This window comes from Gallus gallus, chromosome 7 (assembly GCF_016699485.2).
Source record: "Gallus gallus isolate bGalGal1 chromosome 7, bGalGal1.mat.broiler.GRCg7b, whole genome shotgun sequence".
Classification (NCBI taxonomy): Eukaryota; Metazoa; Chordata; class Aves; order Galliformes; family Phasianidae; genus Gallus; species Gallus gallus.
This window is the reverse complement of record NC_052538.1, coordinates 14,889,214-14,901,358: the sequence shown is the minus strand read 5'-3', so window position 1 is coordinate 14,901,358 and position 12,145 is coordinate 14,889,214. Positions and strand designations below refer to the sequence as shown.

General features: G+C 38.1%; 1 protein-coding gene across 1 annotated transcript in view; it reads right to left on the bottom strand.

The window, feature by feature from the left end:
• The window catches only part of TTN (titin), a 248,995-nt gene that overhangs the window by 105,659 nt on the left and 131,191 nt on the right, over nt 1-12,145 (bottom strand). The window contains exons 169-186 of the mRNA XM_046943725.1: nt 12,004-12,087; nt 11,684-11,767; nt 10,828-10,911; nt 9,785-9,868; nt 9,418-9,528; nt 8,935-9,063; nt 8,594-8,677; nt 7,552-7,635; nt 6,509-6,592; nt 6,142-6,252; nt 5,567-5,770; nt 5,275-5,373; nt 4,946-5,029; nt 4,224-4,307; nt 3,667-3,759; nt 2,977-3,051; nt 2,063-2,143; nt 518-622 (exon numbers count right to left, since the gene is read on the bottom strand). Of these exons, the coding sequence (XP_046799681.1) occupies nt 518-622; nt 2,063-2,143; nt 2,977-3,051; nt 3,667-3,759; nt 4,224-4,307; nt 4,946-5,029; nt 5,275-5,373; nt 5,567-5,770; nt 6,142-6,252; nt 6,509-6,592; nt 7,552-7,635; nt 8,594-8,677; nt 8,935-9,063; nt 9,418-9,528; nt 9,785-9,868; nt 10,828-10,911; nt 11,684-11,767; nt 12,004-12,087 (1,764 nt within the window). The remainder of the gene's footprint in view (nt 1-517; nt 623-2,062; nt 2,144-2,976; nt 3,052-3,666; nt 3,760-4,223; nt 4,308-4,945; nt 5,030-5,274; nt 5,374-5,566; nt 5,771-6,141; nt 6,253-6,508; nt 6,593-7,551; nt 7,636-8,593; nt 8,678-8,934; nt 9,064-9,417; nt 9,529-9,784; nt 9,869-10,827; nt 10,912-11,683; nt 11,768-12,003; nt 12,088-12,145) is intronic.

The window sequence follows — 12,145 nt, the reverse complement described above, 5'->3', positions numbered from 1 at the left end:
TAAGATATACTGAAACACCATGGATCCCCAAATATCCTCTCTCCAATATAATTAAAAGTTTTCACTCTTTTTGGACTTCAAGAGTTTGAGATACTGTTAAGTTTTAAGAACATGTATTTTTAAGGCTATCATTTGAATAATTTAGAAACAGAAGAATGGACAAAAGGACACATATTTGCAAGACCTTAACTAAAAGAATATTTGGATTAACCATTTCACTGCAGTTTTATTTTTATCAGTTTTCCAATGTACTTGTAAATTTCTCTTCTACATTCAGATTGACAAGCAATCACACACTGTAGAATTCAGATCCGAATGTGCATGCCAAATTTGGTTGTGCTTCCAGCAAAGCTCTGATTCACAGAATTACATTTATGAAGGTCATCTATTAAAATCTGAATTTTAAAATTCAGGGAATTTTGGAACTCTGAGTTTCAGAGAATATTTTTTAAAATTGTTATTGTTTTTCTTTTCCACAAAACTTTTCTACCAGATAGGTTTGAATGTAAACTAGTACCTTCAGGTTTCTTAATTTTTTCTACTGGTGTAGGTACTGGTTTAACTTCAGGTTTAGGTTCTTTCTCTGGTTTAGGTTCTTCCTCTTCTGGTTTCTTTCTAAGAACTTTAAAAGAAAATATTTTCATTTTTAAAGCACAGATAAATAAATGAATAAAATAGATAGTGAGCAAGACAAAAGCCTAAACATATATAAACAATGAAGAAATAGGCATATGAAATACACAGTAAGATACTATTCTGAAAGCATTTTAAAAGTCATCTAGAACAAAAAGATGCTTTAATTAAGATCACTCTCTCTGAGTAGAGGGCTGTTAACTGTCTATGACAGAATACGATTTCTTATCATAGAACTTTCATGGAAAAGATATGATGAGCACGTATTTCAGGAGAATAGTGGAAGATAAGATATAGTTTAAAATAATATTATCTATTCACACACTATTCATGAAGTCTATTAGTTAACAACAGCTTTTCATGTTAAGCTATTTTTAATATACAAATATCCAATATGAAATTCAAAATGTCCTACTAGATTAAATAATATCACTGCAGTTTCCTAATGTTTTCTTTTCAACACATTTCAGGAACTGTTCTTAATGTATCTTTGCATCTATGGTGAATGAATATTGGATTTAATTCTATGAAGATATTTAGGTAGCAGGTAAGTGCCTATATACAACATTTGAATGACTTCCATCAGTCTTGTGTTTTCTTCTGAGAGAAAAAATGCATCTATTACAATTTAATGATGAATTACCGCACAATTATGCATTAATAACTGAAGCTATAGGTGATTTTCAGGGACAATATGCAGGATTCTGGATTAAATATCTACTGACCTCCATCAGGGAAGAAAACTGTAATTTTGAAATGTTGTATTTGGAGAGCTCTAATTTATATCTTGTCTAGGTTTCATTTTACTTATTTTTGTCCTGTCAGATATGCATTTTGGGCATCTAATGAGATTCATCTGAAAAACTGAACATCTGTGGAATTGGATTGTGTAAAATGTGAAGGGCATGAATAATCATTCAGTATTTCAAAGAGAATGGGAATGACAACTTCTGTTTTAAGCTTTGAGCACAAAGCAATTTGGAAGGCTCAAGACTTTGCAGGAAAGGAGAATAATGTCCAATAGTGCCACTGGACCTTGGGAGCAGTACAGTACTTCCAAGAAAACCATAAAAGAGAATGCCATGTGTGATTTTTAGTAAAATCTACAGTATCACAGGAAAATATATAGGTGTCCATGAACTGAAGACACTGAAAAATTGAATTTTGTATAGGCTTAATAGAGAAAACAGAAGAGACAACAGTGAACCAGATTTTCAGCATTCTACTCTGTTTTCAGCACAGATACTTTGGATTTAACTAATTTTTTATACGCCCTTGCTTTATCTCTTCAGTTACAAACTCTTTCCATGATAAATACACATCAAGTAGTACACGTAATTTTCCACAGCATATAAAGCAACATTACTTAGGAGAACACACTGAACAACGTTAGTATGCTGGGGTTTTATACCACTATAAGTTACTATACCTCTTTTCAAAACAACTTCTTCTTTAGGTGGAGGGGTAACTTCAGGAATTACTCTACGAGGTTTCTTTACAAGTCCAGGAACTTAGAAGAAGATTATTCCAGATTTTATTATAGGTTCATACCAGTATGAAGAGCTAACCAACAACTCCAAACACACAAATACTGAACATTCAAAGCAAAGAACTGCTGAGATTTAAGTCAATATTTTCAATCAACCTCCCATATTATTTGTTCACAGGTGTCTTAAAGGCCTATGCACGAGAGTAAATTTTCATGCAGAATAACAAAAGTGAAGTATGGTCTAAGAAAACTAGAAGAGTTACGTATTCAAAGAGAGTTATCATAGTTATGTTCTCATTCTTTCATTACCTTCACCTGTACTATGATATTCATCGTCAGTTTAATCTCTAAATTTAAGAAGCATTAAGAAGAGATATTTATACTGTGTTGCTTAGAACCCTAGTACATATGAAAAATGTAAAGGAGTACTTATAAAGTGTCTTGCTCAATTTGTCTTTCATAAGCTAATTCTGAAAGCACCTTTTCACAAAATAAAGTTACACTTCAGACAAATAATAGGTATGGATGAACAATGCTACATACATTTAAACAGCATATTCTTATTTCTCTGTAAGCAGAGAACTGGAATAAACACCTACACAAATGACAAAACTTATAAAAACAGTTCCTTCCTCTTCCATGATTATCTTTTTTGCATCTCACAAATTGCAAAATGGGAAATTAATGAGGACGTGGAATATATCTATTCAAGGATAGAATCCATTCTTGAAGTATAATCTAACAAAGGCGCCACTTGATATTTCTGAGCAAATTAAAGAAGAATATACTGAAAAGTATAAATCTTGGTTCAAAAGATACCTCAAAGAATAAAGATATTTCTATTAGGTAGGTACCTTTAGCAGGTGGGGGTTCCAATTGTGGAGCCTCAACAGGTTTTGCTGTCACAACTTTCTTCCTTGCTTCAGGAGCTTTAAAGAAAATTATTTGAATTTTATCAAATATATCATTAGATTCCAAAAAGAAATAACTTTCTCAAAAGTCCATGTAGCTGGTTAATACTAGTGACATAGTAGAAAGACAAGAGCTACAAAGGTAAGATTCTGGTTGATTAGCTGTTTAGAAGAAGTCTGATGAAGTGAAGCAGAGTTGATTTGAAACCAATGTTTACAAAGCAGCATCAGCAAATTATGGGTGGGGATTCTTGTTATTTATAAGAAAATATAAATAAAAATAAGAAAATGTTGAAAGTAGAAGAATTACGTTAAGGATAAAAGAATGTGTTAGCTTTCTAAAGATTTTTAAAAATACATTTATTTATTCCAGAATTATTGAAAAGAATGCATGCAAACTGACTTGGCATAATACCAGTAAAATATGGTAAGTAGAAAAATAATATTTACCTACAATTTGCTGAAAATTCATAAAGATTTAGCATTAGCAAAATGCATTATTAGAGTAATAATAGAGAAAGAAAAAAATCCAGTGATATGTTTTAAAGCACGCTTTTTAAGATTCACCAGTGTAATTAAAAAGGATTACATGTCTGAATTCCCAGTGTTAATGGTGACTTCAGAAGCTTATACCTTTAAGTAGTTCCTTTGCCAGTTTAATATCTTCTGTTGGTGCAGGAACTGCTGGCTTTCGCTTTTCAGGAATTTTCTTTTCAGGTTCTGGTGCTTTAAATAACATTAGGTATATTTAGAATAAATGAACTACCACAGTAGACATGTAAGGTGTGCAAATGTAAAGATGATCATTTTCCATTTCCAGTGAAGTTAATGAAAAAATCTCATCGATCAAATGGGAGTAAGAAAGAGTTTTAAGCTATTGCTCTGTAGCTTACACAAAACACAAACATTCAAACTGACTTAAAAAAACATGCTAATAACACGAGGACGAAAGTGGGAAAGCAAATGATAAGAAGAATCCAGTTGACAGGAAACAAAATGAAAGCACTTAAAATATTTTGTATGTTATACTGAGAAGAATTGAGAGATTGGAACTCGCTGCATGTAACAGAGAAGGAAATACATGGAGACTGACAGCACACAGGTACATTTGTGGAGAACAACAGAGCAAGAAAAGTCTGTGCAGTAATGAAAGAGGAAGCTGTCTGACAGCCTCTAGGTAGTCTATATACCTTCAACTGGTAAAGTTTCTTCTACTTCTGTAACTGAAATTTCTTCTGTTTCTTCAGCTTCACTTTCCTTTTCAATTTCATATTCTTTAAAGAACATTGATAACTGGTGTAAGTTTCCATTGATAAGATCATTGCAGATATCAATAAAAAGAAGGCTACGCCAATATACACAGACAAATACATGTTAGGATACATAATCACTCACTATCAGTTCATACTGCTAACTTTGCAGTTAATGCATTCTTTGAGAAAACTGTTTTATCTGCAAGTATAATTCAGGGTTGTGTGGAGGATAGTATTTTTTTCTGCATACAATATAAATGAAATAAATTCTGGATGAGTATTTATAACTGGAGAAAATAAAACCTTGAATTTTCTCAGTTAATTTAAGATTATTACAGTAGTAGAAATACTAGGTCTAAAGAAATGTGAATTTAGTGAGAACTGATTATTGCCTAAAAGTGAATAATAAAAGATACTCCTAAGAATACCCAATGTAGGACCATGTGAAAACACTTAATTTTAAAAGTAATATTTTACTCTCTCATATGGAAATGAAATAGCAGAGATAAAAAACGTAAATTGGTAGAATCTAATGTGTGAAGTGAGCAAATTAAAAGAAAAAGAATGGGGAAAAAAACAAATTATTATTTTTTAAAGCATACATTTGGATGAACAGTTACAAGGACTGTCTTTACAATAATAGCCATGATGGTATATACCTTCACTTGGTAGAGGTTCAGGTATTTTAGGAAGAGCAACAGGTACTTCCTTCTCTGAGGCAACTTTCTCGGGGACCTCAGGAACTTTAAAAAATGTTAATACATTTTATTTACATGTAAGTAATAGGGTGAATGAAACATAAAAAGAAAATGACAACTACCACAAAGATAATAACAGTGAGTAACAGTGTCCACAACAACAAAAGAGTGCGTTCTAAACAGGAAGTCAACAAGGTAACACAACTGACACATTCTATAGACTCAGTTATAAACAAAGGAAAGAGAAATCTAAAAGACATTCTAAGAAAGTGCCTTCTAGTTATATATACCTTTGATTGGAGGAGGTTCTGGTTTTTTGAATTCTGGCTTTTTAGGTGTTTCAAGAGTCACTTTCTTCTCTGGGACAGTTCTGTCAGTCACTTCAGGTGCTTTAAAGATATTTAATTTTCATTTTTGTGAATATTGAAACGTACACAAGCACAAGGCAGAGAAGTGCCAGTGATGAGAAAAAGATTAAGAAAATGAAGAATAAAATTTTCAGTAACACTGCACACACAAATGAGTAAGCATTGCGCATAATATTGAAAAAACTGAAATTGTTCATGTCACGGTTCTATATACCTTTCAGTGGAGGAATCTCAGGTTTTTTAAGAACAGGTACAGGCTCCGGTTTCTTGGGCACAGCCAAAGGCTCTGGTTTCTTGGGCACTGGCACAGGCTTCTTAGGCACTGCCTCAGGCTTCTTGGGGACTGGCACAGGCTTCTTGGGAACAACCACTGGAACCTCTTCTTTTGGCTCCTCCTCCTCCTCAACCACCTCAGGCACTTTAAAGATATTAGTTCCTTTTACTTGACAGGGACAAAGATCAGTAAACAGCCTAATGGTGAGCAGCAGAGCAGAAGACCAAGCCCTTGGCATGCTACAGGCAGTCCCCTTCAGCCATCCACTCTTCCTTCAGGTGGACTGCTTGCAGCAAAGAGCCTAAGCAGGGGCTTACAGCTGGGCGCTTGCCCCAGACCAGCACCACCCTCTGCCACAGGCCCACATACAGATACATGACGTACAGGCACATACAGACACATGGTGCCTAAATGCACCTCACACCCCTCCCCACGGAAGGCAGAGGGCCAAAGAGCAGTCAGCACTGCATCAGCCCAGAGAGCAGGGCAGGCACTTCCAGGACACCACCGTATACCTTCAGCTGGAGCAGCTTCTGGCGCTTCAGGCTCTGCCACTGGTACTGCCTCTTCCGGTGCTTCCTCCTCCTCTTCCTCTTCCGGGACCTCTGCCTCCGGCATCACAGGCACTTCAAAGATATTAGTGGGGTTCATTTTATAGTGATGAAAAGACTGGCCAAACAGGAACAAACACCAGGGCAACACAGACGCTAAACACCACAAAAGCGTGACCAAAACCTCACACACTGCAGCACAGTTTGCCCAACTTTCACAACTTCAAGTGTCTCAGATTTAAAACAAAGACAGGCCAAGAGAGGGCAGGACAACGCTCAAGAGAAGCAGATTAAGTATCTTCTCTGTCAACTTATCCATCAAGTCAGGTACCTCTGGCTGTGGGAGGCTCAGGTGCTTTGGCAGTGACCACAGGTAGTTTTTCTTCTCGAGTAGCCTTCCTGGGCACTTCGGGTGCTTTAAAGATATTAGTAACCGTCAATTTGACATATTATACAGGAAGACGAACAATGACACCTAAACCAAAGGTATGCACAAGAAAATAACCAAGCTGGCCTCCTGATGCAAATCCCATCCCTCTCTCACTCTCTCACACAAGCACACACAGACACAGAACACCTGCGTTTAGGTTATGTCTGTGTTACACAAGGGGAAGGTGTGAGTTAGGATACTCCTCTGCATACTCTGCAGCCTTCCCTATCCACAAAGAGAAACTTGCAACTTTCAGCTCTGTTAGCTCCCTGGGAACAGCCTCAGCCCATATCTTATCTACTGTCATTCCTTGTAAAGCTGCTGGTGCCTTACATTCAACGGCACAGGCGGTGGCAGGGTGACGAACACAAATCCCACTGTTTCTCCTTCATCTCTACTTCTGTCCTTCTCCATTTCCACTCCTTGTCTACACTTTTCACTCTACTGGTTCATTTCACCCTCACTATCTTATTTCTTCTTTCTGTTCTCCCCTCGTTGCAGCACCTCTCACACTTGGATTTTATAAATCATTCCTTCATTGTGTTCTATCAAAGTATCCAATTATTCTTTCAGCACTCACTAAGATATCACGTCTTCAAACTCCCACTGTACATGCATTTCTGAATAAAAACAGGTTTTTGAAAGGCTCGTGCTTGTGATACACGGTCACTTAGACGGTCACTGAGTCACGAAGACCTCTGCTGTCTCAATTTAAGATGATAATGTTTGGCAGTACTCTGATAATGCTTTGGTCTTAAAAATCAAAATTTTTGTGCCCGATGATTCAGAATTTGAAAATGTAACAATAAATTCAAAATATCCCTTGGGTTATGTGTAAAAACCACCAGGCAACTGAATTCACAATTCACGCGTAGTGCAGAGCTGAAAAATGTCAGGTAATCAGCAGCAAGAATCTGGTTAATTACGTTGATGGCAACAAGTACCTTGGGCTGGTGCTGGCTCTGGCTTTTTTGGCGCAGCTACAGGCATGGGCTCTTCCAGAGTGGCTTTCTTGGGCACCTTGGGCACTTTAAAGATATTAGTATATTCTAGTTTAGTGGGTTGTACAGACGTAGACGAGACAAACAGACAATCAGCAACATTCGTGCACAGCCTTTCCTGAGAAACTGCTGTGTCTGCAGTCGGTTGAGAGTGCTGTTTTGCTTCAAACATGTGGAATGTGCAGGGTGTCAAATACGTCATGCAGGAGGTGGGAATTCTTTGTTTAGCTTCCGGTTTTGAGACTGGGTGGGATTACTACACTGTCTTTGTAAGAGCTGATCAGGGCCCGATGCATGGAGTCCAGCTGTACTTGAATGTCTGTAGCATGTCACTCATAATAGTTTGATCATCTGTATTAATTTTTTATGAAACTAACATTTTATTTAACAGTTACTGTTCTTATACCATTTCTTTTATTCTTTACACGTCTGTTTTATTTTCAGTTTTCCACAGTTTGTTTCTTCTTTGCAGATCTTGTTTCCTACAGAAATGTTCACTTCCTCTTCACTCTTTCGGCTCATCTTAATGGCCTTTCAAGTGCTAATCGTATAATCAGCAAATATATTCAATGTTTGGCTAATAAATCCACTACCAGTTTACCAGCATTAACTACCCACTTTTAAAGAGGTGGGGAACTGATACTGTTGCATTCACAAATGAATATGGATAACTAAAAAATGTCAGGTTGCTTCTTTATGTGTTTTACACTGAAGATGTACCTGCAGGGTGTTCTTCAGAACAGCATGCTATTCTCTTTATACTAAGCATTTTGTAAATCTTAATTTCCAAAGATTACGGAAAGGTCAGGAAGTTGTCAGGATTTTTAACAGACCAAGATTTAACTTTTCTCACTCTTTTTTAACACCCCACCTTCAACTTCATAATGTTTAAACATATATCTCAGATTATGATTCATAAACTAGTTCAATTTAAGACCAGAAGAGTCTGCTATTTCTTTCTATGTTGATACACTATTAGACATACCTTTGCCTGGCAATAATTCCTGTTTTTTGGGTTCAGCAACAGGCTCTTTTTCTTGTGGAACAGCTTTCTTGGGCACCTTAAGCACTTTAAAGATATTATTTCCACTTAATATTGTAGTTATGAAAAATAGATCAAAAATCTGATGACAAAATCAAAGAGTTTAGATACTTCTGACACTGAAATATTCCTCAAAGGGGCTGTCAGTTAGTCACATATGTATTTTTAGTCACAGAGGGGCTGAGGGGAGAGACACAAAAAATCTTACCCCAAAAAAGGGAAGCAAAAAATAAAAAAATTAATCAAAACACTAAGATAATAAGCAGATCTCCCCAGAAAAATACCTTTAGCTTCAGGAGCTTCTGGCTTCTTGGGCACTGGCACAGGTTTCTTGGGGACTGGCACAGGCTTCTTGGGAACAACCACTGGAACCTCTTCTTTTGGCTCCTCCTCCTCCTCAACCACCTCAGGCACTTTAAAGATATTAGTTCCTTTTACTTGACAGGGACAAAGATCAGTAAACAGCCTAATGGTGAGCAGCAGAGCAGAAGACCAAGCCCTTGGCATGCTACAGGCAGTCCCCTTCAGCCATCCACTCTTCCTTCAGGTGGACTGCTTGCAGCAAAGAGCCTAAGCAGGGGCTTACAGCTGGGCGCTTGCCCCAGACCAGCACCACCCTCTGCCACAGGCCCACATGGGCACATACAAACACATGGTGCCTAAATGCACCTCACACCCCTCCCCACGGAAGGCAGAGGGCCAAAGAGCAGTCAGCACTGCATCAGCCCAGAGAGCAGGGCAGGCACTTCCAGGACACCACCGTATACCTTCAGCTGGAGCAGCTTCTGGCGCTTCAGGCTCTGCCACTGGTACTGCCTCTTCCGGTGCTTCCTCCTCCTCTTCCTCTTCCGGGACCTCTGCCTCCGGCATCACAGGCACTTCAAAGATATTAGTGGGGTTCATTTTATAGTGATGAAAAGACTGGCCAAACAGGAACAAACACCAGGGCAACACAGACGCTAAACACCACAAAAGCGTGACCAAAACCTCACACACTGCAGCACAGTTTGCCCAACTTTCACAACTTCAAGTGTCTCAGATTTAAAACAAAGACAGGCCAAGAGAGGGCAGGACAACGCTCAAGAGAAGCAGATTAAGTATCTTCTCTGTCAACTTATCCATCAAGTCAGGTACCTCTGGCTGTGGGAGGCTCAGGTGCTTTGGCAGTGACCACAGGTAGTTTTTCTTCTCGAGTAGCCTTCCTGGGCACTTCGGGTGCTTTAAAGATATTAGTAACCGTCAATTTGACATATTATACAGGAAGACGAACAATGACACCTAAACCAAAGGTATGCACAAGAAAATAACCAAGCTGGCCTCCTGATGCAAATCCCATCCCTCTCTCACTCTCTCACACAAGCACACACAGACACAGAACACCTGCGTTTAGGTTATGTCTGTGTTACACAAGGGGAAGGTGTGAGTTAGGATACTCCTCTGCATACTCTGCAGCCTTCCCTATCCACAAAGAGAAACTTGCAACTTTCAGCTCTGTTAGCTCCCTGGGAACAGCCTCAGCCCATATCTTATCTACTGTCATTCCTTGTAAAGCTGCTGGTGCCTTACATTCAACGGCACAGGCGGTGGCAGGGTGACGAACACAAATCCCACTGTTTCTCCTTCATCTCTACTTCTGTCCTTCTCCATTTCCACTCCTTGTCTACACTTTTCACTCTACTGGTTCATTTCACCCTCACTATCTCATTTCTTCTTTCTGTTCTCCCCTCGTTGCAGCACCTCTCACACTTGGATTTTATAAATCATTCCTTCATTGTGTTCTATCAAAGTATCCAATTATTCTTTCAGCACTCACTAAGATATCACGTCTTCAAACTCCCACTGTACATGCATTTCTGAATAAAAACAGGTTTTTGAAAGGCTCGTGCTTGTGATACACGGTCACTTAGACGGTCACTGAGTCACGAAGACCTCTGCTGTCTCAATTTAAGATGATAATGTTTGGCAGTACTCTGATAATGCTTTGGTCTTAAAAATCAAAATTTTTGTGCCCGATGATTCAGAATTTGAAAATGTAACAATAAATTCAAAATATCCCTTGGGTTATGTGTAAAAACCACCAGGCAACTGAATTCACAATTCACGCGTAGTGCAGAGCTGAAAAATGTCAGGTAATCAGCAGCAAGAATCTGGTTAATTACGTTGATGGCAACAAGTACCTTGGGCTGGTGCTGGCTCTGGCTTTTTTGGCGCAGCTACAGGCATGGGCTCTTCCAGAGTGGCTTTCTTGGGCACCTTGGGCACTTTAAAGATATTAGTATATTCTAGTTTAGTGGGTTGTACAGACGTAGACGAGACAAACAGACAATCAGCAACATTCGTGCACAGCCTTTCCTGAGAAACTGCTGTGTCTGCAGTCGGTTGAGAGTGCTGTTTTGCTTCAAACATGTGGAATGTGCAGGGTGTCAAATACGTCATGCAGGAGGTGGGAATTCTTTGTTTAGCTTCCGGTTTTGAGACTGGGTGGGATTACTACACTGTCTTTGTAAGAGCTGATCAGGGCCCGATGCATGGAGTCCAGCTGTACTTGAATGTCTGTAGCGTGTCACTTATGATAATGCCTTATGTGGTAACTTTTGGCTGTCTAAATTGTCTTTTCACTTGTTAATTTTTGTATTAATTAAAAATATTTCTATGCCTTTCATATCATCACTGTGACGCGGTAATTCACATGAAAATTCTCATTGTGTTTGCAAAACATATTTCTCTGGCATTTGCTTGGGAATTTGTGAAAGAATTGAAATGGAACAGCACTGCATCAATTTAAAGTGTATTCACGTTTTGAATATTACGAAAATAATTCTTTAGTATTTCAGCTTTGAAATCTCTTATCCTGAGTATGCTGAGGAAATATATTTGACATACTTGCATTGCAATTCACATTTTTGTACATGACTCTAACATAGTATGATACCAGATTACAACAGTAAAGGATCAATTTAAAATGAGATTTCTAAGTAATACAGAAATTAAAAAATGCACCATAGTAATGATTGGGTTCATCATGGCATATACCTTTAGCAAGTGGAGTTTCTGCTTTTTTAGGTACCGAAGTTGGCACTTTCTCCATTGGGACAGCCCTCTCACGCATCTCAGGCACTTCAAAGATATTAGTTCATTTTACATTTATAATACATCTAAACATAAATACACAGACTGAAACACAGAGGATGAGAAATGTTCTTAAGTAGCAATCTGTCACACACTCATGCTCAGTGCAATTTGTTGTGGCAAGCACTACTGAAAATCTCAGATTAAAAGTGACAGAATGAAGGAGGTTAAAATAGTGCTTAAGAGAAGATTAGGTATGTTTATGTATTCATGGTTGTATGTACCTCTGGCTGATGGAAGTTCTGATTTTTCTGGAACAGCTACTGGAGTTTTCTCTTCTGGGACAGCCTTCTCAGGCATTACCGGTTCTTTAAAGATATTAGTATATATTAGTTATGTGTTTAAGCTCTAATACGAGCACTGAAG